The following is a 25,807-nucleotide window of genomic DNA, read 5'->3' on the forward strand; positions in this document are numbered from 1 at the left end:
CGAGCTCATCGGCCCTGCCTGCCCCCAGCAGCCTCATCTCCCTACGGGAATGATCGTCCCCCGGAAGTTACAGTGCTCCCATTCACAAGTTTCCATGGACAACGTAGTAATGATGTCCTTTCCCTCGGCCAGTGCCCGTTCAGGTAATACCGACCTTTCCGACCGGGGTCTGTCGCCTGGTTCGGTCACCATACGGCATTCGGGCCCCGTCTGGAGGTATGAGAACAGGGTCGAACGGCTATGCCCTGACGTGGAAGGGGAAAATTGAGACCTGAATTGCATTGACTCCATCACTTTGCGCCAGATCTATGCGTCCTTGCATGAGGGCGATCCTAGCATCACTTGCAGTGTCAACCTCGTTTGCGTTCCTGGGCCCTATTTTCCGAAGGAGTGGAACACAGTGGAGTCTCGTCCTCTTAGCTTCGATCTCGCTCCGTTTTTTCAGCTGCGCTGGTGCGTTCCTCTGTGCGACGGCACACACGGGATGGCCTGGTGAGACGAAAAAAAACCTTTTTGTTGCTGCGGTGGAGACAGAAGACCCATGGAAGACGCGCCGAAACGCTCTCCATTGGGAAAGAGAGCGTATGTTCCGGAGGCTCCGTGGAGTTCGTGGGAAATTGTGTATGTACGAAACGGTGGAAATTTAGTCACTCAAATCCGCACGACGGTTGAAATCTGGAACCGAGGGCTTTCTCCTCACTTTCTGACATTTCCCCATCGTGTCTGGGTCGGCTAGGGGGGAGGAAGGAGGAAAGCGCGGATGGGTCCAGCTATTGCTTGCCTCCTCCTATAGCCCGAGACACATGGCGCCAAGGGTTTGTCGGGCTAGTTGCTGACTTTTGGGGCCATTCGCCCTAAGTAACCTAGTTAACGGGGGTGCACAGAGCATCTCAGCCAGCCTGGACAAGAATGAGGGCGGGGAGGGTGGAAGGGCGGTCGGGAACGCTGATAGGCGCTGGGTTGCTGCGCAGCCAGTAGTCGGACACTGGGCGGCAAGGGAGCCCGGGCAACGACTGGGGCGAAAGTGCATGACGAGCATTACTCCGTACAGCCCCTGGAGAGAGACGGGGAGGGAGTGCACATCCATACTGTGTCTGGACGGCCGTCGAGACCGGGCTTTGGTGGGAGGAGGGCTGCATGCTGCATACCAGAGAGCAGCAGCGTACCTGAACGCACTCCGCAGTGCGAGCATGTGTCGCTGGGCTCCACTCTGCAGAAGCGTAGAGCAGTAAGTTAGTTTGTCAAAGAGAGTTGCAGCTCGCCGCATCATTACGTATGGTGTACGGGCAGGTACCGGCGGTATGGGTAACCCGCAGATTACATCCAATTACGCCTAGCCGGCCGGCGCCAGCTTGTCCAGCGTATCTCAAACGTACCGTACCCTAACCTGGAGATCCTCCCCACTTGCGTTGCCATTGCAACAGACCCATCCCTTCAGCTTCACGAGTTTCGTTCTTCAAACCGTCCTGTTCCACTTCTTTTTTTCTTCCTCGTTCCTTTTCTCACGACATTCCGCTTCGAAAAGTTCGGTCTTTCCGCCAGGCCTCAACTCTCCCCCCATCTCGACCTCCACTGCGTGAGGATCACCGAATACTTCCCTCTGTACCTCCTCCCCTCGTCAGTCCGCTGCCCACGAGCTGCCGGCCCCTCCAATTGCTGCATCCCGACCTCCGATCTTCCCCGCCGGTCATGCCGCTGTAAACGGCCGCTGCTCCACGCCTGAAAGAAAGAACTCTCGCCGGTTGTGAGGGTGGGTATCTGGAACACTGGAATACTGGGATCCTCGGATACTGGGGTCGAATTGGCTTTGCGGTCGTCTTGGTTAGCTCGGGGATTTCCGATTACGGTCTTGGCGTGGACATACACTTGCCGGGTGGTGGATGTGCGTTTGCATTGCATCCAGCTCAATTCAAGGACATTCCCGGTTCTTGAGAAAGCGACATTGCGAAGCGGTGGTTGATATTGATCGGTCTCGGTGTGATTGTCCGAACCCAACCGGTATCACGTTGGACACCTGGTCCAGTTGCAATCCGGCAGGCCATTAAATCATGGAACACTCGTCTCCATTGGCGGCCATGCAGCCTCCGTCTATGCTCTTCGGGCACTGCTTCCGCGCAGATGCGCCGACTTCGTATCCGTCGCTGTCGGGGTTTGGTACCAATAGCTTCAACTTCAAAGATCTCTCGATGAAGAAGGCTGGTCCCGATTACTTCAACATCAAGCCGATTCCTTCTCCCACCGCCAGCCTGGCTGCCGATCTTTCGCAGAACTTCCACATTGATCAAAGGTTCGTTGTTGCAGACTGTGGGCGGATGTTCGTGGACGTGAAAACAAAGACACCAACAACCCATGGACACCCGTGCTGACTCTATCTTTAGTCCGCAGTTGGCCACACCCCGGCGGTCTTTGTTCTCTTCAAACATTCTTGCTCAGGCCAATGCTCGTGGTAAGCGATTGTGCAAACAGAGACGCGATGAGACGAGGAGTGCATGCTTAGACTTTTGTGCAGACGACGTGATGACCACTCCTCCGCTCCCTTCATCTTCGCCCGCGCCGGCTATGGACATGATGGAGATGTCTCCGCTGCCTCACAAGCCTGCCTTTGTGATGACCACCGAGATTGAGGTACACTCGCCTTCACCGCTGGGTACTCCTATGGACTCGCCCACTACTTCGGCTGCCGTGAGCCCTCTGCAAGCTTCCCCAATGGAAGGCCCTACGCGGGCACCTCTTGAGTAAGACCCCTTCCTTGCCCATGGATATCGGGGACCGTTGGCTAACCACCGGATTGCGTCTGTAGGAGACGCCGTCCTCCGTTCCTTCGCCCCAGCCTGGCCAAGAGCAAGGCTCAGTCCTTCCAGCTGGGAATGGCTCGACCCACTCAAGAGAGCAAAGCACCCCCTTCCGATTTAGCACTGCCGGAGCTAAGACGTCGCTAAGCACCTCCACGTCTCTGGAGGACATGTTCGGTGATTCTCCCCCTCAGGAGAGATCCATCTCCCGTAATAACTCCTCAAACAACCTGGCCCTGCCGCGTCTGCGGCCGCCGTTCCAACATGCTCGGAGCAGCGGCTCGCCCGCCCCCAACTCTATCCGCAAGCCCTCACACCCCTTGACGCGTCCCCGCAAGCAATGCCGACGATCATTGAGTATGTTCGAGCACCCGGCGGATGTGATTGCCGAAAAAGAGGCCAAGGTATCTACAAATGCACCCCTCCAGTCCATCAGCGACTTGGAAAGTTCGCCCATTCCCCAGCTTCCTCACTTTGTCCCCGAGGACCGGGCGGACACCCTGCCTCGCATCGACAAAAGCACCCTACTCGAACTGCTTCACGGGAAGTTCAATGACCGCTTCGACAATATCATGGTCGTTGACTGCCGCTTCGAGTACGAGTATGACGGCGGCCACATCCACGGCGCCCTCAACTACAACGACAAGGACCGACTTGCGGGTGAGCTGTTTGGCGCTCCCAAGGCCCGGACAGCCCTAATCCTACACTGTGAATATTCCGCGCACCGCGCTCCCATAATGGCCAAGTACATTCGTCACCATGATCGGGCTGTTAATGTCGACTCTTACCCTAATCTAACCTATCCCGATCTGTACATTCTCGACGGTGGCTACAGCTCGTTCTTCGCCGAGCACCGTGCTTTCTGCTACCCCCAAAATTACGTTGAGATGAACGCCAACGGGCATGAATTTGCCTGCGAGCGTGGCCTCGGCAAGGTCAAGCAGCGGTCCAAGCTGAACCGCGCCCAGACCTTCGCCTTTGGCCAGCACTCTTCTCCCCAGATGGAGGATAGCCCAACTGGTCGCTGCCGCCTTGGCAGTGACCGGAACAGCCGCCTCCTGGGTTCTCCCTTCTCCGAGAGCCCGGTGCCCAACAGGACCCCTGGCCGCCGAATGCTTTCATACTGATATCTTTGCACTGCTGATTTTGCACTGGCGCATGGCGGATCCTTCTGTTTTGTGTCTTGTTCTTGGAGCGAGGTGTTTATTTGATCGTGGCATTTTCCTGTTTTATGGGTAGCTTTGCTCCCTGGTTCTTTTCCTTTCCGCTTTCGACCACCACAATCGGTCATCGAACGGCGCAAGGGTGATAGCCCTGTTTGAACAATTGGCTACTGGCCCCCTTTTCCTGAAAGCTGCGCAGAGCGCGGATCCCTCCGACTTCTCTCACTTTTGGACCCTTTCTTCACCACCGACTTGATATCGTGCACCTGATATCACATCATCCTTTCCTTCCCGGGCTCTTTTCTTTTCTTTGCTTTCTCCCGTTCCCCCCTCCAGAGTCCCGCATGATTCAGCGTTTCCGTTTCCTCTCTACGATATCCGGACCTCTCGACGTTCCGTGTCTTGCATGGTTCCCAATACCTGCATCGCCAACTTTCCATGAGCATTACCAATGACCTGGGCTACCCTTTCCTTCTGCATGACCCACTCTCCTCAGGCCGTGGACCTGAGTGATCTTTCCTATGTTCTCGATGACCACCTGATTCCGAATTGAAATCGCCCACGAAGATGTCCTAGCTCACATTTCCCCGCCAGCTGGAATGTTCCGTTCTCCTGATCTGGGTTCGCGGCAATCCATTGACCAGTGACGCTTCCATTTGCAACTCCGCCGCCAACGCATTGGCTGTTTCCTTCTCTTCCCCATTAATTGCTTTCACCCCTACTGCCCTTTAATCCGCCTTCCTGTACAGGATATTTCTGCTTCATCCCCGTGGAATGGCCCGCCATTCCCTGCTGTACCAAAGTTGCATAGCGATGGGCATCTACCTCCTGTCTTCATTGTGAGCGCTTTCCGTCATTGATACACACATGTTGTATTTCATTGCATCGTTTCCCCGGAGTGCGAGTATGGTTGCCCCGGGGGCCCAGTATCCCCTGCGGACGTTACCATGGGTTCTGATCCTCGGAGTTTGTTGAGGGGGAATATCTCCGGATGTCTTTGTATCACGACTGGCTGTGCAGCTGTACATAACGCGACTAATTGCCTGGCAGCGAAACAGGGCACACTACTTTTCTGTGACCCTGTGGGATTTAATGGGTGTGGCTGGAAAGCCATTGACAAGGAGGCTGCAGATACAAATTCTTCCCTTTGTGAGCAGAATGAAAAAAAATTCTATAATGATACGCGTGTCGCTGTAGTTTCCCCAGTATGACACAGTGGCACCTCGCAATTGAGAACGGTCCGCCACGCCTTTCAATCAGGCGCTATGGGTCTTGCTCTTAGAATAGTGCTCCAGGTTAATTCAGAAGCTTCACAAGATGGCAAGAAACATGGATCATCAGACATGCAGAATGATATTTCCGAAGCGGCAGCGCTGCACCTGGACTAGTTGAAATTCCCCGGTGTTCAAACTTTCGAGATGCCACTATGCACATAAACGCCGCCCCGTCTTGCGAGGCTGGCAGATCGCTTTCCAAATTATCCTCCTTTCCCTTCGCAGACCTCAGACAGGAACTGCCACACCGTCAATTCTGCACGGTCAGCGAACGGTGGAGCAAAGGCCCCTCGATTAATGACGATAGGCGGTGTTCCGTCTCCGGCGAGAATGTGACGGCCGTGATAGGCGGAGAAGGCGGGGCGACGGGGGCGCTGTCAACCCTTACGCTCTATCCCCTCCGTGTTTCAGCGGCTACTCGTTCACTTCTCTTCCCTCTTCACGTCTCACGTCAATTGCAGGGCTATCACTCGTTTCTGGCCCTTGCGATCACTTCTTTGACTCGAGCCAGCCGAAATCCGGCTGTGATCCCTCCCCGCGCTCGCCAAGATCCCCAACTTGGCTGCCTGCTCGCTCATTTCAGCTGGATTCCCGCGGGCGTCGTCATCTTCGGACCCTGGTACCCTCCATCGTTGCTTCTATTTCTGTGCGCTTCGCCGCATAACCCATAGCCCATAGCCCACCTTTCGACAGGCTCGGCTGCGCCCCGCCTCGACCCTCCTTTTCGTCTGCGTCAGGGTCCAGCTTCGCCTTATCACATGGTGAGCGCGCTCGGAGCTAGACGTCGCGAATCGAACTGCGGTCTGGCCTGATTCATTACCGGGCTTGCGAATGCCCGCATAGCAAGCTCTGTTCTACCAACCGAATGTTTCGACGGTTCTAGCGCGCTGGAATCAGAATACAGAGACATCATGAGTCCCGCGAATATGGCATTATGGGTGCGCGACACCGCCAGCGACCTCTCGTCGGTTCCATCTACCTTCTCGAGCTGGGATAAATGTATGGCCAAGTCATACTGCAAGTGAGTTTCAAGATTGGAAAGGGTGCCGGCCCAGGTCCTGTGCGCGAGGGGCTTTATACTGATCAATGCCTCTCTGTAGATGGCCCGTTATCGTCGGTATCATCATCGGCTCCGTTATTGTCATTGGTATCCTAGGGTGTATCATCAATTGCCTGTGCTGCGGCTACCAATGCTGCAAATGCTGCTGCGGCTGCTGCTGCCCCTCCGGACGGCGCCAAAACAAGCAACCCAAGCACTACGATGAACCCACTTCTTACCAACCTCCCCCTCCGGGCCCGAATCCCGTATACCAACCTCCCGCACCCCCTGTATACCGCGGAGCCGTGCAAACAGCTACATTCGACGCGCCAAAGCCCCCAGCCGCAAAGGTCGACGAGGATGCGCTCCCCGCAATGCCCACCTGGGCTGCCGCCGTCGATAAGCGGGTCGAGGAGCCCGCTCACCACGATGACGTGGAGATGGAGCCGTTGCACCCGCAAAACCACCCACTCGACAGGAAACAGGGTGCCGGTACGCCATTGCACGTCGCCACAGCATTCTCGGACTACCCGCCGGACCGCACCGGCTCTGCCCCCGGCTACAGAGGCTTCACCCCAACCGACCCGTACGCCCGCCGCTCCCCGGGCCCAGCGGCAGCGCTCGCTGCAACCCAGGACCCCTACGGCCGTCGCTCGCCAGGCATGGCCACCCCCGGGCGCTCTCCCGGGCCCCAAGCCACGATGGACCCCTATGGTCGACGCTCCCCCGGCCCAGCCGCCGCCTACGGCGCCGCACACGACCCCTACGCCCGCCGCTCTCCCGGCTTGACCTCACCCGTCGGCGCACCCGTGTCCGCAGGCTCGCCGTACGACCAGCAGGGCTACCACACGACAGGCTACGACCAGCACCAGCCCTACGACGACGACTACAGCCATGGACACAGCCCCGGCCCCGGCCCCGGCCCCGCCGCCGCCGGCCCGGGCTACCACGCCGTAAACTCGCCCTCCCCCGTCGCCGCCTACCAGCCGCATACAAACTACAGCCCCGTGCCCATGGCCTTCTCACCCTCCTCCGAGCCCGCGCACGTTGCCCCGGGCCCGGCCGGCTTCCAGCGCCAGCCCTCGTTCGGCTCCAGCCAGTACCCGCCAACTTATACCTCGCACCCGGCGTCGCCTCCGCCGCCGTTCCAGTCTGCCGCGCCATCCGAGTATGGCGCGCATGAGTATGGTGCGCATGAGTATGGCGTGGCCGTGGGTGAGCCTGTGCGTGATCGGCCGCCGAGCCTGTTGCAGAGTGGCCGGAAGCCGGCGCCGAACACTTTCCGGCTTGTTTGAGGTGTATGACTTCTATTTCCCCCTTCAAAATTCCCGAGACAGATGTTCTCTTCCTCTTTTCTTTGGATATTGTCTTTTTCTCCGCTGGTTCTTCATGATGCGGTTTCATAAGGAAGGCACGTTTGATACCATGGATGTTTGTTTACTTCTGCTGTTGTGATGTCCCCCTTCGTTGTTCTTTTTTTTGTGATGGCGATCGTGGCTACAGGCTCGGACTTGGTTGGGAGTCGTGTATGCCTTGCCTTGTCTCTATTTTTCCTGATTTGCGCTGCGGGATGCGTGCGCTCATGTATATGATTTCCTCGTGCTGGCGTGCTCGTACGAGGGTTTGTTCTGGACATCTAGGTATCTACTACTATTGCATGGAATGAAAACCAAGACGGATCTTCTGGGTACTGTTCTGCCACCCTCTTCAACATAGGATTTAGGCAGGCGCTCCTGGATAGTGCTTCGTCTTACTATATTGTACATGGTTTCTCGAATTCATAGACGGGTATTTCATCATCCCCCATCCAAAGTCCACTTGAGGGGTACTCTACTCCAACGTGAAATCATACGGCTTGAACGCCTCCTTAAACGCATTCGCATCGGCCTCCTCATCCGCCTGCGACTGCGTCGCGTTCCTCCAGTCCATGCGCTTGTCCAGCTCCAGCAGCTTCGCCATAACGCGACGGCCAAACTGCAGGTCGAACACGAAGTCCGGATTGAGCTCCAAAGTCAAGACCGTCTCTGATCCAGGAGGTCCATCCTTATCAGCCTCGTTGTCGGTATCAGGTTTTTCTTTGCTTTCCATCTCTCCGGCGCTCCAGATCGAAACTCGGAAGAAGTCACCTGCGTCGGCCAGCTCACCGGCCTTGTCGGACGGTGCGGCTGCGCGGCTCGAGAACCGCGGATACGACAGATTCTCCGCTTCCACCTTGAATGCAGCCTCAACGAGGCCCTCCTTGATGAGGCTCACGGGCACAGGCAGGAATTGCCAGTGCGTGTGGATGCCGCCGCCGCGGCTGACTTCCCAGGTGACGGCGCCCAGTTTGCTGGACGAGCGGTCGTTAACCATGCGACGCAAATTGGTGTTGAAACGGACCATCTCCATGTATGTGCTCGAGCGGGTGTCTGGGTCTAAAATTGAGCCTAGAGTCGGAGTGTGCTCGAAGGGGATGATAAGGATGTGACCGGGGAAGCCGAGAGTCGGGAAGTAGTCGTCGGGAGGAAGGGGTCCCTTCGCGATTGTGAGGTAGCTTTGGTCGCCGATGGAGGTGATGAGGTGTGTGGCGATGTTCGGGTTGGAGAGACAGAAGAAGCACCTGTCCGGACCGGGGGTGGCTCGCGCTGCTGGCGCTTCCGGCCATGCTGCCGACCCGAGTCATTGTAGTTGTCAGGAGCAGCGAAGCGGTGGAACGATTCCTTTTGACTAGGGAGATGCTTGCGCTTGGCTTGGGGCGCTGATAGAGGGGAGGCGGTTACACCAGCGGGAATCGTGAGGGGTGCCGAGGCAGAGATATCGATCGAGAAGGCATAAAGTGCTTTCTGCTTAGAGTCAAATGAGGCCATGGAGATGAAGCGGGTCAATGGCCTGGACTCTGGGCTGTCTTCACTTGGCATGTGGAAGAAGGGCTCTCGCTCATAGAAGAACGAGTCCGACGAGGAGAAGTGGTATCGGGGTTTGAGTGTGGCGCAGATGTCTGCTACAATCTGCGTTTCAGAAAGGGAATTGTGGTTTTCTGGAACAGAAACCTGGGAGCCTGTGCGAATGCCCTTGGGCCACTGGTTCGTGATCAGGATGTCCGCGCTGTGCATCCCGTAAAGTGCGCGAGCATCCGACATGCTGTATGTTGTTTGATACTTTCCACCGGCATTGCTTTCAGGCTTAGACTTCGAAGATCCAGATGCCTCTAATTCACCTCCAAGGGCGGCAATGCGGATGCCCTCTGCAGTTTTGAGCATCGATCGACGCCCGAGGAAGTACAGATTTGGACATACTTCATCGTCGGCCTCAATCTTCTCCACAATCCGGGTAGGTAGTGGTCGACTGCCCACAGTAAAGTACGTTGGTAGAGGAACATTGATGTTTCCCTGGAGAAGGGCGGAGATCTCATTTAATTCAGCCTCGGTGGAGCAGTCACCGAAGAGGTTGCCAACGATGAGTGCAAAGGCGAAATTTTGTTTCACCTGTAACTTTGCAAGTTTGGTGAACACCGTCTGCAACTGGCAGTTGGGGCTACCGATGACGACTCTGTTTCCTGATCAGTTTTGTTTGCTTTGCGGCTGGGCTGAAGAAGCTCTCACACTTTGGAAGCCATGATCGGCGATTACAAGGCCCGAGTTTGGTCCAGAGTGATAACCAGCCTGGGTCTGATACCACTGGATTCTCACAGCGACAGCTAGCCCAAATGCAAAAAGGCACAAGCACTCCTTAATTGGGGGTCTGTTGCTGTCGTTTGCCGTCTCTTGCAGAAGCAGAAATGTATGGTGAAGCTCCAAGGACGCCGCATTCTGGGAGCTCGGGCCACCCCGTGACCACATGCGCTAGCTATAAATGGTTAGTGCGTTACTACCAGTCCTCAGGGCGGAATAAAGTGGAGCCGGCAGCGTTCAACTTTTTTTGTATTCGATGCGGGTTGAGAAAAGTTCCCGGAGCACCTTTCTCGTCAGCAGCGCTACCTGTCGCATTCATCAATATGGTAGTGCAAGGCTCGCGAGCCAAGCCGACTAGGCGCTTAAAAAAGGGCACCGAAACTACCAAAACCCACCGATTCGAGGGTTTTTCGCAACGCATCGCGAAGCTCAAAATCGACCCGATCCACCGCGTGCGCCGAGCGAGCTTTGGTGAAGATGAAGGAGAGACGACATCTTATTTCCGGTCGGCCCTCGACCACTGGGTTGATATGAACTTGTCGGACAATTTCACGCAGTTTACCCGCCGTGTCAATACCCTCTCCGAAAGCCTCGCCCAGATCGTATACCATGAAGAGAAGATTATGGGCTTGCTCGTGGAATTTATTGAGAAGAGGGACCAGCACTCCTTGGAGCCGCTGCTGAGCTTGCTCGCGCAGTTTGCCAGAGATCTGGGAGTCCGCTTTGAGAAGCACTTTGCTACCTCCGTGACATTGGTTGCATCCGTCGCCGCTACACATCCCGATGTCGAGGTCGTCGAATGGAGCTTCACCTGCCTCGCATGGATCTTCAAATTTCTTTCTCGTTTGTTGGTACCCGATCTCCGCCAACTGCTGAGTATTATGACTCCTTATCTCGGCAAGGAGCGACAGAAGCCCTTTGTTGCCCGATTTGCAGCCGAGTCCATGTCCTTCCTGATCCGCAAAGCCGGCCTCATCTACTACAAGAATAAGACGCCTCTCGAAAACGCCGTCTCTTTCCTCTTTGATGATATCACGAAAACCGCCGATGATGGAAAGAGCGTCGAGTCTTATAGGGAGGGTCTCATGGTTATGTTTGCGGACGCCATCAAGGGTGTCAACCATGGGCTGCATTCCAACGGAATTGACGTTCTCCGTTGCGTCCTGGACCAAGTTCCTCCAAGCACTGCGAACAGCCGTGTGCCGGCAGATGTCGCTTCTGGAGTGGTGATCAATCTCATTCACCACACTACTCCCGAGACATTTGGCCCCATTATTGATACCGTGAAGGATTATATCGATATGCGCACCAAGGAAACCCATAATCCTAACTTTTCACAATGCTGCCGTTTGATCTTCATTTGTGTGGCAACTCGAAAAGCTTCCAGAATCAGAGATTGGAAGACAGTTCATCAAACACTTATGTCTCTCCTCAAACAAGCGGCGGCAAGCCCAGATGATTACTCTGAGACAATTCCCCAGCTACTTGGAACTGTAGCATATGCTCTTCAGTTGTCACCAATGGATGAAATGCTGCCATTCATGCGCTCCTTCATGGATTTAGTTACTACCGGATCCCTCTCGAAATACTTCTTGCTCTTCTGCACCACATTTTCGGAGTGGGGATCTGAGCGTTTCCAAAGTTTACTGGTTCCATACTTTCAGAAATTCATCAACTCTTCCTGGAAGGAGCAAGAATTTGAAATGTGTCTGGCGCTGCTTCGACTTCACGAGACCGGTTGCATCACACCCGAAGTCTCAAGGCCGGGATATGTGTCTTGCCCAGGTGGCCTGAAGACCCGCATCCATGACTCTTTGGTTTACCCTGCCAAACAACAAAGCATTCTAAATGCGTTGGTGAAGCTTCCAAAGGCGATCTCCCTGATTTCGGACCCCGCCACGCTGTCGAAGATTGTGCAGAGACTGCACGATAACATTGTGTCTGCGCTGAAAGATGCCGCCTCTGAGACAGATAGCGAGAAAATTGACGGGCTCACATTTTATCTTGGACAAGGTTTCAAGACATATGTCGAGCTGGCACAACTGGCTGGAGAGCTTGACTCGAGTCTTTGGGAGCCCATCCTTGCTGCCTCTACCAAGTTCTCCCGCCTGCCTCTGTTTCTGGAAGGTGTTCTTACATTTATATTTTCCCTCCCGAAGCAATCAGAGGCGGACACCTCGTCAGTGAACGAGTTTGCTTCCAACTTGATTATCAATTTGGCCAGCCCGTCTCATCGACTGAGACTCGTTTCTCTTCAAATATTGCAACAACTTGTTATCCAGTTTGCGAATGAAGATCCGTCGCCAATTGCTCTTGCCATTGAGGTGGAAGAGAGCCCCTTGACCTTGCAGAGCGCGAGGACGGTTCAGATGCATGTTCGCAAACTGGCCCTCCTATATCCACAAATTGCCTCTCGCAAATGGATGGCTACTTTAATTCCGTACTTCTGCTTTGGCCTGTTTTCCAAGAAGCTGGCCCCCTTGTGGGATGATTCTGCTGCCGCTTTGAAAACCATCAGCGAACACCCGGAAGGAGAGAAGATTGTCTCAGATTTATCCATCCAGTGGCTGCAGGAGCGGGACTCTGACGCTACTGGAGACGATGAACCGGAAGCTGAGAATGAAAATTCCTATGTTTCCAGTGACTTCGAGTGTTTCAACGTCAACAATATTGAGCGCACTATCGGTAACAACCTGGCAACAACTCTGGCCCCATCGGTAGCCCTCTTCCAACAATTCCAGAAAGAACACAAGTCTACTGATCTTGTTCCTGCTCTTCCTCGAAACCATGCCCTGCAAGTCCTGAATGCCGCCCCCAACGTGGCTGAGAAGCGATCTCGTCAAATTGTACCACTGTTCTTGTCCTGGGCCCTCCGTGATGACCAGGATGACGCTCCTGAGAACGAAGTGAAGACCAACAATGAAAATTCGGAGGCGCCAATCCGATGGGGCTTCAAAGACCGTTTGTCCATGCTTACTTTGTTCGGACAGTTTTTGAACCCCAAGGTCCTTTTCAAGGCCCCAGAGGTCCATGAAGCAGTGCTAGGTCTTTTGTGTCACGGTAATTCGGAGATCCAGAAAGCTGCTCTCAAAGCTCTCTTTACCTGGAAGAATGCGCATGTCCTGCCATATCAAGAAAATCTGCTCAACATTCTAGACGAGTCCAGATTCAAAGATGAGCTCGCAGTCTTTGTACGTGTTGGTGGGGAAGACAGTCTGATCGAGCAAGAGCATCGCCCTGTTCTGATGCCTGTGCTCCTTCGATTGCTATATGGACGAATGATCTCGAAGGCGGGTGCCAGCTCGAGTCAAGCTGGCCAAGCTGGCCGTCGGAAGGCTATCCTGCGTACCCTTTCACATCTTTCCGAAGAGGACTTTGGACTCTTCATTCATATCTCGTTTGGTCCTCTTGCTGATGTGGTTATCGCCAAGGATAAAGAGAGCGATGAAAAGGTGTTCTCGGAGGAATTTACAAGCCCAAGGAGACAGCTCGGTTTGCTCAAAATGATCGACACCGTTTTCGACACTCTCCAGAGCCGTATGGCTCCCTACACCACTCAGACCATGAATGTCATTGTTCACTGTTTGGTGCGGGCCTGCAGATCGTTGTACGATGAGAAGAGTGCGCTCTATGTTGATCGTCAAGATGAGCGCCTTCTCTCTATGTTCCAGAACATTCGCCAATCATGCATTCGCTGTCTGAGCTTGGTCTTTTCAGTCTCAACTGACACTGACTGGACTCCATATGTGCGGATAATTTTTCAAGAGTTGATCGACAACAGGCTAGAGCAATTCCCCATCGAGACCGCACAGGGTATTTCAGGATTGCTCCGGCTATTCCACACTTGGGCTTCTGCCCCGAGATCGACCTTCTACCTGGTGCAGCACAACAAGGATGTTTTGACCAAGGTGATTGACTGCCTTGCCATCGAATCCGCGCGTGATGAGGTCAAGATTTTCGTGTTGGATGAAATTCTTGTGCCATTGGTCAAGCTGGCTAGCGGCAAGAAACTGAAGGACGACGACGATGAAGATGAGACAATGCCAGATTTTCCCCCTGAGCAGATTCGCTCCGAGGTTCTGTCTCCTTATCTCGAGCATGCCCTCTCCCATCTCGGTCGCCTTCTGAAGCGAGGTCCTTCGAAGCCTGTGCTGTATTCAGGTGTCACTGCCCTGTCGCTGACTGCGGCCTGTGTCGAGTCTTCGGGTGAGACCTCTGGCCTCATCAGCATCGCGACATACCTGCTCCGCCAGCCCCCAGACCGTGTCAACCCAAAGACAAAATCTGGTCTTTTGCGGATCCTCGAGCACTTCCTTCCTTTGTACAACCCCAAGGACGATGACGAGCTCTCTCAGCAAGTCTTTGAAGCATTGTCATCTATGTTTGACTATTTCAAAGATGATGCCAACAGAGAGGTCTTGGCAAGAGTTTTCACTGCCCTTGCTACTCATGATAAGCAGCTCGTTGAAGTTGCTGAGTTGTGTGCCGATCTGAACTCTCGTTCTGCGAAGAAACTTGGACCCGACTATGAGCGTCGCCTACAGGCCTTTACAAAGGTTAACGACGATCTGTCTCAAACTCTCAGTGCCAAGCAGTGGCGACCGCTTCTCTTCAACATGCTCTTCCACGTCAAGGACGAAGAGGAACTCGCTATTCGATCTAGTTCTACCTTTGGCCTGAAGCGTTTTATCGATAGAGCGGCGGCAGAGGCAGGCGACGAGGGCTTCGAGGCTCTTGTCAATGACGTTCTACTCTCGTCGTTGAAGTACGGGATTCGGCAGAAGTCTGAACTGATTCGTTCTGAGATTGTTGCCATCCTCGGTTACTTTGTTAAGCTCAACCCCACCAGGCCTTCTGTGCAGGATATGCATGTCCTTCTTGTTGACGATGACGAGGAGGCATCTTTCTTCAACAATATCCTTCATATCCAGCAGCACCGTCGGTTGCGTGCTTTGCGCCGACTAGCTGCGGAGGCTGGTAAAGGGAATTTGGAGTCCACGAACTTGGGCACCATTTTCCTCCCTCTCATTGAGCATTTTGCCTTCGAAGAAGCTGAGGATGAAAGCGGTCACAATCTGATTGCTGAGGCTGTCGCTACCATTGGTTCTCTGGCGGAATGGCTAGATTGGAGTCAGTTCCGTGCCAACTTCCGCAGATATCGCAGTTACATGCAGAGTAAGCCCGAAATGGAGAAGAACATCCTTAGGCTTTTGGGCCGGATGTCCGATGCTCTGTCTTGTGCAATGGATCAAAAGAAGGGGGGTCATGATGAAGCTAGTGGCGAGAACAGCGGCGATGCCGACAAGATGGACCTGTCCGAGTCGACAAGTTGCAGACTCGCCAAAACCCTGCCATCTCTTGCCAAGGTCTCATCGGAGTTGACAACTAACTTCATTCCTTTCTTATCCAACTTCATTCACCACAAGCAGGGGGCTGAGATGAGCTTGCGTCTGCCGGCCTCGGTTACGACAATCAAATTGCTCAAGATTCTTCCCGAGGAGGATTTGGCTATCCGCCTTCCGCCAGTTCTTCTGGATGTCTGCACAGTTCTCAAGAGTAAAGCTCAAGATTCCCGGGACACAGCACGAAAGACGCTGAATGACATTGCGCTCTTGCTCGGCCCAGTCTACTTTGGTTACATCCTGAAGGAGCTGCGAAACACACTTTTGCGCGGTTACCAGCTGCACGTCCTGTCATTTACCGTCCACTCAATGCTTGTCATGACTACGGATCATTTCAATCAGGGTGACCTGGACTATTGTCTGGAAGACCTAGTCGCTGTTATCATGGACGATACCTTCGGCACAGTTGGACAAGAAAAGGAGGCCGAGGACTATGTCAGCAAGATGAAGGAGGTTAAGAGTAGCAAGAGCTACGATTCTATGGAGCTTCTGGCCAAGAATGCTACCATCCGGCACCTGCCGAGTCTTGTTCGCCCGCTTCAGTCACTTTTGCGGGAGAAGCTCAACTCCAACATCGTGAAGAAGCTTGATGAGCTCATGAGAAGAATTGGTATCGGTCTTCTGCGAAATCCCCTCGCTGAAAGCCGCGACCTACTTATGTTTTGCTATGAAATCATCAAGGAATCCTATCAAGACAAGGCTCCAACTAACGCTAAGGCTACTCGCAAGTCCGAGCGGGAGGAGCGCTTCTTGGTCAGGTTGCAAGGAGGCAAGCGGGGTGAGAAGCGTGGCACGACGTCCTCCCACGTCTACAAGCTGACTCGATTCGCCCTTGACATCCTCCGCGCCATTCTCAACAAGTTCGGCTCGCTTTTGACTGCAGCGAATCTCTCTGGGTTCCTGCCCATCATTGGTGATGCGCTGGTGCAAGCCCAGGAAGAAGTCAAGGTCTCTGCTCTTCGGTTGCTTTCCACCATCATCAAGCTTCCTTTGCCGGAGATTGATGACAACTCTCATGTGTATTTCACAGAGGCCGTGAAGTTGATCAAGGAGTCACCCAGCACCAACAGCGAAGCGTCGCAGGCTTCACTCAAGTTGATTTCCTCCATGATTCGCGAGCGAAAGAGCACCAAACTCCGTGATGGACACCTCGCATACCTGCTTCAACGCCTGACAGCTGATATCGAAGAACCGGATCGTCAAGGTGTGACTTTCAACTTTATCCGTGCGGTCATGTCACGCAAGCTCGTCGTGCCCGAGATGTACGAGTTAGTTGACAACATTGCAACCATGATGGTCACCAACCAGACTCGTTCCGCGCGCGATTTGGCACGGGGTACCTACATCCACTTCCTCTTAGAGTATCCGCAAGCCAAAAGCCGCTGGTCCAAACAGCTTGGATTCCTCGCGAAAAATCTGGACTACAAGCATCAGGAAGGACGGCAGTCGGTTTTGGAGGCTGTCCATTTGCTCTTGTCGAAGACCGGTGAAGAGATGGCGCAGGACATCATCAGCACCTTCTTCTTGCCCGTTGTTCTCGCCATGGCCAATGACGACTCATCCGAATGCCGTGAGATGGCCGGTGCATTGCTTGCACAGTTCTACAGCCGAGCAGACAAGGAAAATATGAAGGCCGTCCTCACTCCACTTCACTCTTGGCTGGAGCAAACCGAAAACATGGCCCTGGGTAGTATCGGGTTGCAGGCTATGCGGATCTATTTCGAGGCCGAAGAGACCGAGAAGGACAAGGAAGGACGCTTTGTCATCCGCATTCTTCCAAGTCTGATGCTGTCAGTCCTTGAGGATCAGGAAGATGGAAATTGGGAAACCCTCTACTTTGCATTGCAACTTTTCACAAAACTCTGCAAAACCAATCCATCTCTTGGACTGAGCCCTGATTGTGCCTCCATCTGGGCGGCCATCCAGGAATCCCTGTTCTTCCCTCACGCATGGGTCAAGACCTGCGCTGCCAATCTTGTCGGCATATGGCTGGCTGATGTGGCCAAAACCCATTCTGCTGCTGGATACAGCGAGATCCCCTTGGCTGGCAGCTCTGGCCTTGTTCTGGACAAGGACGCCATGCTCAAGCTACTCCGTGCCAGCCTGCGGTCTCTTCGCACTCCAGGTATTTCCGAGGAGTTGGCAATGCAAAGTGTCCGCAACCTTGTTTTCCTCGGTCGGTGCTGTGCGCAGAACGGCCTTGAGTTCCAGAAAACCGCAATTGAAGATGCCGAGTCTGAAGCTGAAGAGGATGATGAGGATGCCGGAAGCGATCTCGATGGCGAAGACACCAAGACGAATGGTTCGGGTTCGAAGCAGTCTGCTATCCGCTACATCTTTTCGCAGGTCTCCTCTCTCCTGCGCCGAGAGGTCATCTCAACCAGGCCCAATGTTCTCATTCCGAAGACTGCTTCTGTCGCTCTTCTCGCTGCCCTCATCCGCCACCTTGACGTCAAGCAGATTTCCCCATCTCTACCTTTCATTCTGCTTCCACTGCAGCACTTGACCGATCCATCCATTCCGGGGCCCCGGTCCACTGACGAGACCTTCCAGAATACCTACAAGGCTCTTGTTTCCAACTGCCACGAAGTCTTGGACTCGCTGCAGAAGAAGTTTGGCACCACGGAGTACATCGCCGAGATGATCAAGGTTCAAGAACAAATCAAGGAACGTCGTGAAGGCAGACGTGCCAAGCGCCGGATCGAGGCTGTTGCTGATCCTGAGCGATTCGAGCATGATAAGAGGAGGAAGAACGAGAGAAAGAGAGTGAAGCGCCACGAGAAGGGTCTAGAGCACCGTGGCAAGAGACGCGGTTGGTAAAAGAAAGCGGGAATATCAACATGTTGCATATATTTACGATTTGATTTCACCGGCATTCAAAAAGCAGGCGTTTGGGAGGCATGGAATTATGCTTAGTATATCCCTGGAACAATTTATTTGTGTTGTACAGATTCTACACTTGTCTATGTAAACATATCGAACGCTCTTTTATTCAATGCGTGTTGTATTTTCTTCTGTTACTCAATGGGGGGTATGATTGACCACTATCTGTAGGATTGAAGATTTGGGAAAGGCGGAACAGCATCATGACTTCCTCCCAACCACGACATGAAGGTCAAAGCAGAAGTAGCATAAAGTAGTGCGGAGACCTCTTAAAATATCTTCTCCCATATTGCAAATCGTCCAACTTGTGTAGCTTGAGAGCGGCAATAAGACTATGTACTGCTGCATGAGTAACCTAAAGGCACAGCTTGTCTCGAACCTCGGAGATTTTAAGAGTGAATCTCTGCTCTTGATTAGACCATGCACAGTTGCAGGCTTTTGCATGAAAATAGGACCCATTAAGATCGGGTTTTGAGGTGATCATGAATAAGAAAATCGCGAATTTTAGTATCTTGTCTTATAAGACAATTTCTATGGTACAGTTTGAGCTATAGGACATGATCGTGAGATGTCTGACAGGTAGACACCCTCTATACACCATCTATATTTAACCTTGTTTTCTTCCTCATCAACGCCTGGAGCCCGCCATGCCGAGAGTGGGGAGTAGTGGAATCCATTGTACAACTGCCCCTCAGAAACAGTGGCAACCCGAGTCAATCAGGCCAATCCTTTGTACTGGAAGCAACGAAACAAGCATAGTTTCATAAGAGTGTCAGGAAGACTTCTTGTCAGAGGAGTCCAACACCTGCTGTCCATCCAACGTGAAGCTGTTCGTCGTGCCGTCATCCCAGAACTCCAAGTTGCCATCAGTGTGACCGTGAGTCAGGGTTTGGCCCTTCTCCTTCAACAGATCTTCCAATGTTGTCCGTTTATCGAAGAAAATACCAAGGTGATCGCTCATGACATGGCGGTTTTCGCACGAGGGGCATTGGATAATGACTGTGCCACGGTGGTAACCCTGCTTCGACATGCGGTGCGAAGAGCGCTCGCCGCATGGCTTGCAAGTAAAGGCGATCCGGTAAGCTTCCTCGTTTTTGCGACGGTCTTCATTCTTTGCCCGGCGCTCGGCGTCGGTCTCGGTCCTGTCACTGGGGTCCTCAGTCAGAGGACGCGACGATGTGGAGTTTTGTCGGAACGCGGTGGGTAGGAGGATGCGCCGAGGTTGAGAGAAGATTGCCGCTGAAGGGACATGGCGCGGGTGGATGATTTGTGACGAGAAGAGGCGCGATGAATGTGTACGAGTAGAAGTAATAGTGGGAGTGTGCGTGAAGAGGGAACGAAGTGGCCGAAGGCCCTGAGGCGCAAAGGGACGCATGTTGAATTCCTTTCGTAGCGGAGAGCAAAAAAGGGCGCTTGAAGGGGGGAGTGTGTTGAGGTCTTTATGTTAATGCGACCGAGCAAATAACGTTTTGCTTTCAACAATCAGACTCTGAGAGGAGCAAAAGATGCTCGCGCCGTCGACGCCTGAAGCATCCTGAAAGGCGGAGGCGGACCGGCGCAAAAATAATCCGTTTGCTCCTCCGCGGAGAGGGACGCAGCTTGTGGTTTTGAACTCTAGCCAACATTTCGTTCGTGTCTTAATTATTTTCTTTCAAGGTCTATCTGTTGTCTCTTCACATCTCCATGGCGGCCATGAGAGCTCGGCACAAGATTCGAGCTCCTCGAAGGGTACGTAAGGGTCCTCTGCATCTATGGAGCTTTGCACTGACCACCACCTCAGGGTGCCGCATCTGCGCCGAAAGAAGACTTCGACACGATCTGGACAGTTCTCGCGTCATCACTCACAGAAATTAACACAAAAAATGCCTCCTCCCTTTCATTCGAAGAGCTCTATCGCAATGCATACAAGATCGTGTTGATGATGCGGGGTGACGACCTCTATGAGCGAGTCACCCAATTCGAGGAGGACTGGCTGCGGGGTCAGGTCCAAAGACAGATCACCGAGTCCATCTCACCTTTTCTCGTGCGGGCACAGAATGCGCAGAACTCTACGGATGTGCAAGACCAGTCAAATGAGAGGCGAGCTGCGGGGGAGCGCTTTTTGGCCGTCTTGAAGGAGGCGTGGGAAGATCACCAGCTCTGCATGGGCATGATCACCGATGTTTTAATGTATATGGTAAGGATCAATATGTTCGGCGCACCTTGAGAATACGCGAGCTTACTTCCACAGGACCGCATAATCTCCGCAGATCGCACAAAGCCCTCCATCTACGTCGTGTCCATGGCTCTCTTCCGCGACCATGTGCTCCGGGCTCCCGTTCGTCCTGATTCTGATATCACCGTGGCAGATGTGCTGGAGTCTACAGTGCTTTTCATGATCCACCTGGAACGCGCAGGTCATATTATCGAACGGCCATTGATTGGACATTGCATGCAGATGTTGGAGGGTCTCTACGAGACCGTCACCGAGGAGGAAAGCTCCAAGCTATACCTCACCACGTTCGAACCAGCTTTCCTGAAAACCAGCAAGGACTTCTACAGGGATGAGGGGCGCCGTTTATTGGAGGTTGGAGACGCTGCAACTTTCTGCCGAATCGCATCTCAACGCATAGCTGAAGAACACGAACGGTGCCGTTATACACTCTCCACTATGACCGAGCCGAGAATTTTTGAAGTGCTGGATAACGAATTGATCCGGAATCATATCGAAGAAGTGGTTCAGCTGGAAGGAACAGGTGTTCGACACATGCTCGATCACAAGTTGCTGGATGGGCTGCGGGATGTCTACACTCTTAACGCCAGAGTGGACGAGAAGAAGGGGGCACTCACTAGGGCAGTGAGCAAGCGAGTAGTAGAACTGGGCAGCGAAATCAACGCCTCGTCCATTGCTCTGCCACCGACTCAGTCTACTACTGATAAAGATGCCGGCAGTGAGAAGAAGGAGAAAGGCAAAGAGAGAGAGCGACCGGTGAACCAGCAGACAGTATTGGCGATCAAATGGGTCGACGACATCTTGGCTCTGAAGCGGCAATTCGACAATGTCTGGGAGAGTTCTTTCAAGTCTGACCAGAATCTGCATAAGTCAATCGAGGACAGCTTTAGGGAGTTCATCAACATGAATGCCCGCAGCTCCGAATATCTCTCTCTCTTTTTCGACGAGAACCTCAAAAAGGGTATCAAGGGCAAGACAGAGAGCGAGGTGGATGCTCTTCTCGACAATGGCATCACGCTCCTGCGATATGTCAAAGATAAGGACCTGTTCGAGAACTACTACAAGAAGCATCTCTCCCGGCGGCTGTTGATGAAGCGTTCTGCCAGCATGGATGCAGAGCGACAGATGATCTCTAAGATGAAGATGGAAGTCGGCAATCAGTTCACACAGCGCATCGAAGCCATGTTCAAAGACATGACCGTCTCTGAGGACCTCACTGCGAGCTATAAGGATCATATCGCTCGCAGTGCAGACCCAGATCAAAAGCGGGTTGACCTGGACATCAATGTTCTTACCAGTACGATGTGGCCCATGGAGATCATGGTCAATACTAAAGACGGCCGAGTCCAGCTACCCTGCATCTTCCCGCGCGAGATCGAGCATCTCAAGCAGAGCTTCGAGAAGTTCTACCTCGACAAGCACAGCGGCCGGAAGCTGTCTTGGCAAGCTAGCATGGGTACGGCGGATATTCGCGCCACTTTCCAACGGAGTAACGGCAAGACCCAGCGTTACGAGCTCAACGTGTCCACATACGCACTTATCATTCTCGTCCTCTTCAATGATGTACCCGACGGCGAATCGCTGACCTATGCCGAAATCCAAGCGCGCACCCGCATCACTGACCACGACCTCATCCGCAATCTGCAGTCGCTGGCGGTCGCCCCGAAGACGCGAGTCCTGAAGAAGGAGCCCATGAGCAAAGACGTCAAGCCTACGGACCGATTCTTCTTCAATAACGACTTCCAAAGCCAGTTCATGAAGGTGCGCATTGGCGTTGTCAGCGGGGGTGCGAATAAGGTTGAGAACCAGGATCAGCGTAAGGAGACGGAGAAGAAGATGAATGACGAGCGCGGTGGCAGCATCGAGGCCGCCATCGTCCGAATCATGAAGTAAGTTGATAAACTATTACATACTGGTTGGGGTCATACTGACTAACTGCTTCTCTAGACAACGCAAGAAGCTTGGTCATCTTGGCTTGATGAACGAGGTCCTCGCGCAACTGGCATCTCGCTTCGTTCCTGACGTGAACATGGTCAAGCGCCGAATTGAAAGCCTAATCGATCGCGAGTATTTGGAGCGTTTGGATGATGATCCTGCCACCTACGGCTATGTCGCATAAGACCGGCTCTCACGTTCGCCACGACTTTGCTCTTTTCCTTTCTCCTTTGCTGGATGACGTTTCCGCATTTTTGGTTCCCCGGCATGACTGGCTGCGTTTTTTTTCTCTCTGGACTTAGCGACTGGCGTCTCACGGGTGGCAGGATGAATTGCAATGTCCATAAACGATAGCCTTGATCTACCACAAGGACTCTGTTTTGCACCGATGAATAGAACACGATCACAATCACACAAATATCTAGAACTGTGACTTAGCGGAGCCCTCGCTCAACACGAGAAATGATCGTAAACAAGGTGTATCATTTTTTATGCACCCATTGCCAGTCGTGCACCCAGGTCATGCTATAATGAGGTATGAGGTATGAAAGATGTAACAGTGAACGCCAACTCCAGGAATGCCGTTACTTCGACACAGGTATCAACCCCGAACCCGCCACGCCGTCGAAATATCACCGAAGCCCAGACAACCCAAGAACAATTTCCGATCAGATCTCAGATCTCAGATACCAGATCTCAGATCACAACAATTCAACCTCCCCCTTCCCCCACGCCTTCCTCACCCCCTCCCACCTCACAACCCATACATCCCCCATTCGCATCGTAATCCCAATCTCATCGCCCCCATCGCCATCATCCCCACCCACAAAAACAGGCACCTCCGCCCCCAGACACCTCACAAAAACGACCTCTTTAGTCTCCGGCCCTTGCACCATACTTGTCCCGCCCGCATTATCATCCAGTCGTCTCAGCTGCCGCGGAAACGCGCCCATGAACGAGCCCCCATAATGCCCCGCCAGCAACGTCTGGTGCGCATGCACAAAGCTGGTCTCCGGCTCCGACAGCGGCGCGAAGTCCGCCAGCGCAGAGATATCAGGCACCGAGTCTTCAGGCGCGGCGTTGGGCGAATTGCTGGACGGTGTCTGGCTTTGGCTTTGGCTTTGGCTCTGCGCGGTAAGTGGGTTTTTGTTGCGGCTGGCTAGTTGGACGAGGTAGTGCATGCTGTGCTTTGTCAGCTTGGCGAGGCGCTGGCGAAGGAGGGAGCGGATGATGTATTGAGTGCGCGCGAGGTCGGTTTGTAGGATAGAGAGGCGCAGGTTAAGGTTTGGATTGTGGTGGTGGTTGTGCGCCGTGCCGGCCACATCGGTGTCGGCGGAGGACGCGGCGAGGTCTTCGATTGTTTCGATCTGAGCCTCCCATTAGCACCGCGACTTTCTCGGACGGCGTGTCCGTGCCGGCAGGGTCTTACCTGGATCCGCACGCGGTCCATCATTCGCTCCATCAGCGGCGCGGGCCAGGGCAGGACCTCCGAGACGGCGCGCTCGGCGACCCAGAAGCGTGTCAGTTGCTGGTGGTCTAGTGCGGCGGACTCCGGGCTGGCGCCGGCGCCGCGGTCGACGGAGGCGAGGATGTCGTCGATGTCCATGGGCCTGGCCGGGGTACAGTGGAGGAAAACAACAGGTGAAGATCGGAGATGATCGCTGGAGTGGAGCGGGCCGTGGTGCCTGGGGCACCAAGGATTGCGGCTGGAGGTGTGTCGCGTGGGGCGCTGACGGGGCTGGGGAAGGATGAATTGAGTGTCCTTTGGAAAGTCAATTTACCGTTGGTGATGTGAAAGGTACGAAGTTTGGGGAGGTGTTGCTTGTGACTGAGTTGGTTTCGAGTTTGGGGAATTTACTGCGGCCCAGTCTAGTTAGACCTACAAATGTAGCTTGCAGCGGATGTGTGTAGATCGTGGTGGGTATTTTATTAGAAAAGTGGGAAATGTACCAGAGCAAATGAATCACCATCGCTGATCGTTCAGCCGTCCCGAAATGCATATCCTCCACGTTGCAGGCATTAAAGAGATGAGAGCACCCAAGTCCCCTAGCCAGGGGGTATTCTTTGACAAGGCAAGAAAGAAAGGAAAAAACAGGATGGGTTGACAAAAAAACCAGCGCAGTCTCGCACCGACCCATAAAGCAGAACGCCAGAAACCCGAGGCTTTCATTGTACGGAAATCAAAGCAAAGTAGAGCAGAGCAGAGCTAAACCCCGTTCACAGCTCTCACGTCCCGTTTCCCAGGGACTTGAGGAACGGGGCCGCAGGTCGCATTTTCAATTTTCATGCCTTCGCGGGAGGGGGCCCCGTAGGGGGGGCTGTACTCGCGGGCACCTGCGTGAGCGTGCTGCGGCTGCTGAAGCTCGATGCCGTTCTGTTGCTGACCAGGCGCTTGCTGGCCAAAGTAGCCGTAGTTCTGCGGGTTGGCGGAGTACTGGGGTGGTGGTTGCGGCGGGTAGTACTGGTTATTGCCATAGTAGGGTTGCTGGTAGGTCGGCTGGCCGGGCGGGGGATTGCCTGGCGGAGGAGCCATCCATCCGGTGCCCGTGTACGGACGGAGGCCATGGGTGCGGCGACGGCGGGCGTTGAAGCATCTGTGCAGGGGGTGGTGAGTTCCCTGGACGGTCGGAAGCGAGGCTTGGGGATTACTTACGCGAATCCGAGGAAGAGGAGGAAGGCACAGCCGACGATGACGGCGAAGGCTACCCAGCGACCCCAGCGGTCCCAGGATGAGTTGCAGTCGTCACCATAGTAGTCGTTGCTGCGGCGGTTAGTACAGGCCAGTCGCAGGGGTAGAGCTTGAGAGGGAAGGGTAGACCTGCGGGCCAGCTTACCAGTAGTATCGCGGGATGATTGCCATGATGGCTATTGCTCTCGCAGGATGGTGTAGGAGAAGAGAAGAGGAGCCGGAGGGAAGAAATAAGTCGCAAGGTGGCTGAGGGCTGGCCGTCAATCATGGGGCTGGGCGGTGGTGGGTCTTGGCACTAGGCTGCAGGTTTGCGATGATTCATGGAGGCACTGCAGCTTCATTTGAATTATTATTCTGCGTAGTCCTTATCCCTACATACATGACAACCTTAACCCCTGCCACGCAATGAAGGACACCTATAATAATGACCAAGCAGAAAAGAAGGGGAAGAACAGGAGACACAAGCACACTCGCCTCGGCCTACGTTGCCGTCGTACGTCAACGGGAGTTTGCGGCGCAGTCCGGATATACTCTCCCAACGGCCAATCACACGTCGGTGGAGGGGGAGGCGCAGGGCTGACCGCGAAATTGAGAAGCGTTCGTACTCGCCCCAGGCACACCGCAAGAAAATGACTGTGCTTCAATTTTATGCTATGTAAATATCGTAATGATCGACATAATAGCCATTGTATAAAAGGGTGATCCTGCTCCCCCCAATAAAGGTCGGAGTACAGCCTTAGTTTCGGCGCCCTGCTAAACTACGACGCA

At 53.8% G+C, this 25,807-nt stretch overlaps 7 protein-coding genes across 7 annotated transcripts; 4 read left to right on the forward strand and 3 right to left on the reverse strand.

Annotated features, from left to right (window-relative positions):
* Window positions 1-2,048: 2,048 nt before the first annotated feature.
* nimT (putative tyrosine protein phosphatase MIH1) lies at window positions 2,049-3,919 on the forward strand (the record flags this gene model as incomplete). The annotated part of the gene is made up of 4 exons (XM_056689925.1): window positions 2,049-2,287; window positions 2,379-2,446; window positions 2,510-2,682; window positions 2,801-3,919. 4 exons carry the CDS (start codon window positions 2,049-2,051, stop codon window positions 3,917-3,919), a joined length of 1,599 nt encoding a protein of 532 aa, XP_056542354.1.
* Window positions 3,920-6,140: 2,221 nt separating this feature from the next.
* On the forward strand, window positions 6,141-7,563 carry N7482_007802 (uncharacterized protein; the record flags this gene model as incomplete). The annotated part of the gene is made up of 2 exons (XM_056689926.1): window positions 6,141-6,250; window positions 6,330-7,563. 2 exons carry the CDS (start codon window positions 6,141-6,143, stop codon window positions 7,561-7,563), a joined length of 1,344 nt encoding a protein of 447 aa, XP_056542355.1.
* A 535-nt stretch (window positions 7,564-8,098) lies between these two features.
* On the reverse strand, window positions 8,099-9,863 carry N7482_007803 (CwfJ domain protein; the record flags this gene model as incomplete). The annotated part of the gene is made up of 3 exons (XM_056689927.1): window positions 8,099-8,913; window positions 8,976-9,796; window positions 9,850-9,863. 3 exons carry the CDS (start codon window positions 9,861-9,863, stop codon window positions 8,099-8,101), a joined length of 1,650 nt encoding a protein of 549 aa, XP_056542356.1.
* Window positions 9,864-10,241: 378 nt separating this feature from the next.
* On the forward strand, window positions 10,242-18,140 carry N7482_007804 (uncharacterized protein; the record flags this gene model as incomplete). Its single annotated transcript, XM_056689928.1, has 1 exon — window positions 10,242-18,140. One exon carries the CDS (start codon window positions 10,242-10,244, stop codon window positions 18,138-18,140), a length of 7,899 nt encoding a protein of 2,632 aa, XP_056542357.1.
* An 835-nt stretch (window positions 18,141-18,975) lies between these two features.
* On the reverse strand, window positions 18,976-19,578 carry N7482_007805 (DNL-type zinc finger protein; the record flags this gene model as incomplete). Its single annotated transcript, XM_056689929.1, has 1 exon — window positions 18,976-19,578. The coding sequence occupies one exon, from the start codon at window positions 19,576-19,578 to the stop codon at window positions 18,976-18,978; it is 603 nt and encodes a 200-aa protein (XP_056542358.1).
* A 308-nt stretch (window positions 19,579-19,886) lies between these two features.
* Window positions 19,887-22,534, forward strand: N7482_007806 (cullin family protein; the record flags this gene model as incomplete). Its single annotated transcript, XM_056689930.1, has 4 exons — window positions 19,887-19,931; window positions 19,984-20,379; window positions 20,434-22,304; window positions 22,363-22,534. The coding sequence occupies 4 exons, from the start codon at window positions 19,887-19,889 to the stop codon at window positions 22,532-22,534; spliced, it is 2,484 nt and encodes an 827-aa protein (XP_056542359.1).
* Window positions 22,535-23,051: 517 nt separating this feature from the next.
* On the reverse strand, window positions 23,052-23,956 carry sld5 (putative GINS DNA replication complex subunit Sld5; the record flags this gene model as incomplete). The annotated part of the gene is made up of 2 exons (XM_056689931.1): window positions 23,052-23,717; window positions 23,780-23,956. The coding sequence occupies 2 exons, from the start codon at window positions 23,954-23,956 to the stop codon at window positions 23,052-23,054; spliced, it is 843 nt and encodes a 280-aa protein (XP_056542360.1).
* Window positions 23,957-25,807: the final 1,851 nt, after the last annotated feature.

This window comes from Penicillium canariense, assembly GCF_028826845.1.
Source record: "Penicillium canariense strain IBT 26290 chromosome Unknown utg000004l_segment0_segment0, whole genome shotgun sequence".
Classification (NCBI taxonomy): Eukaryota; Fungi; Ascomycota; class Eurotiomycetes; order Eurotiales; family Aspergillaceae; genus Penicillium; species Penicillium canariense.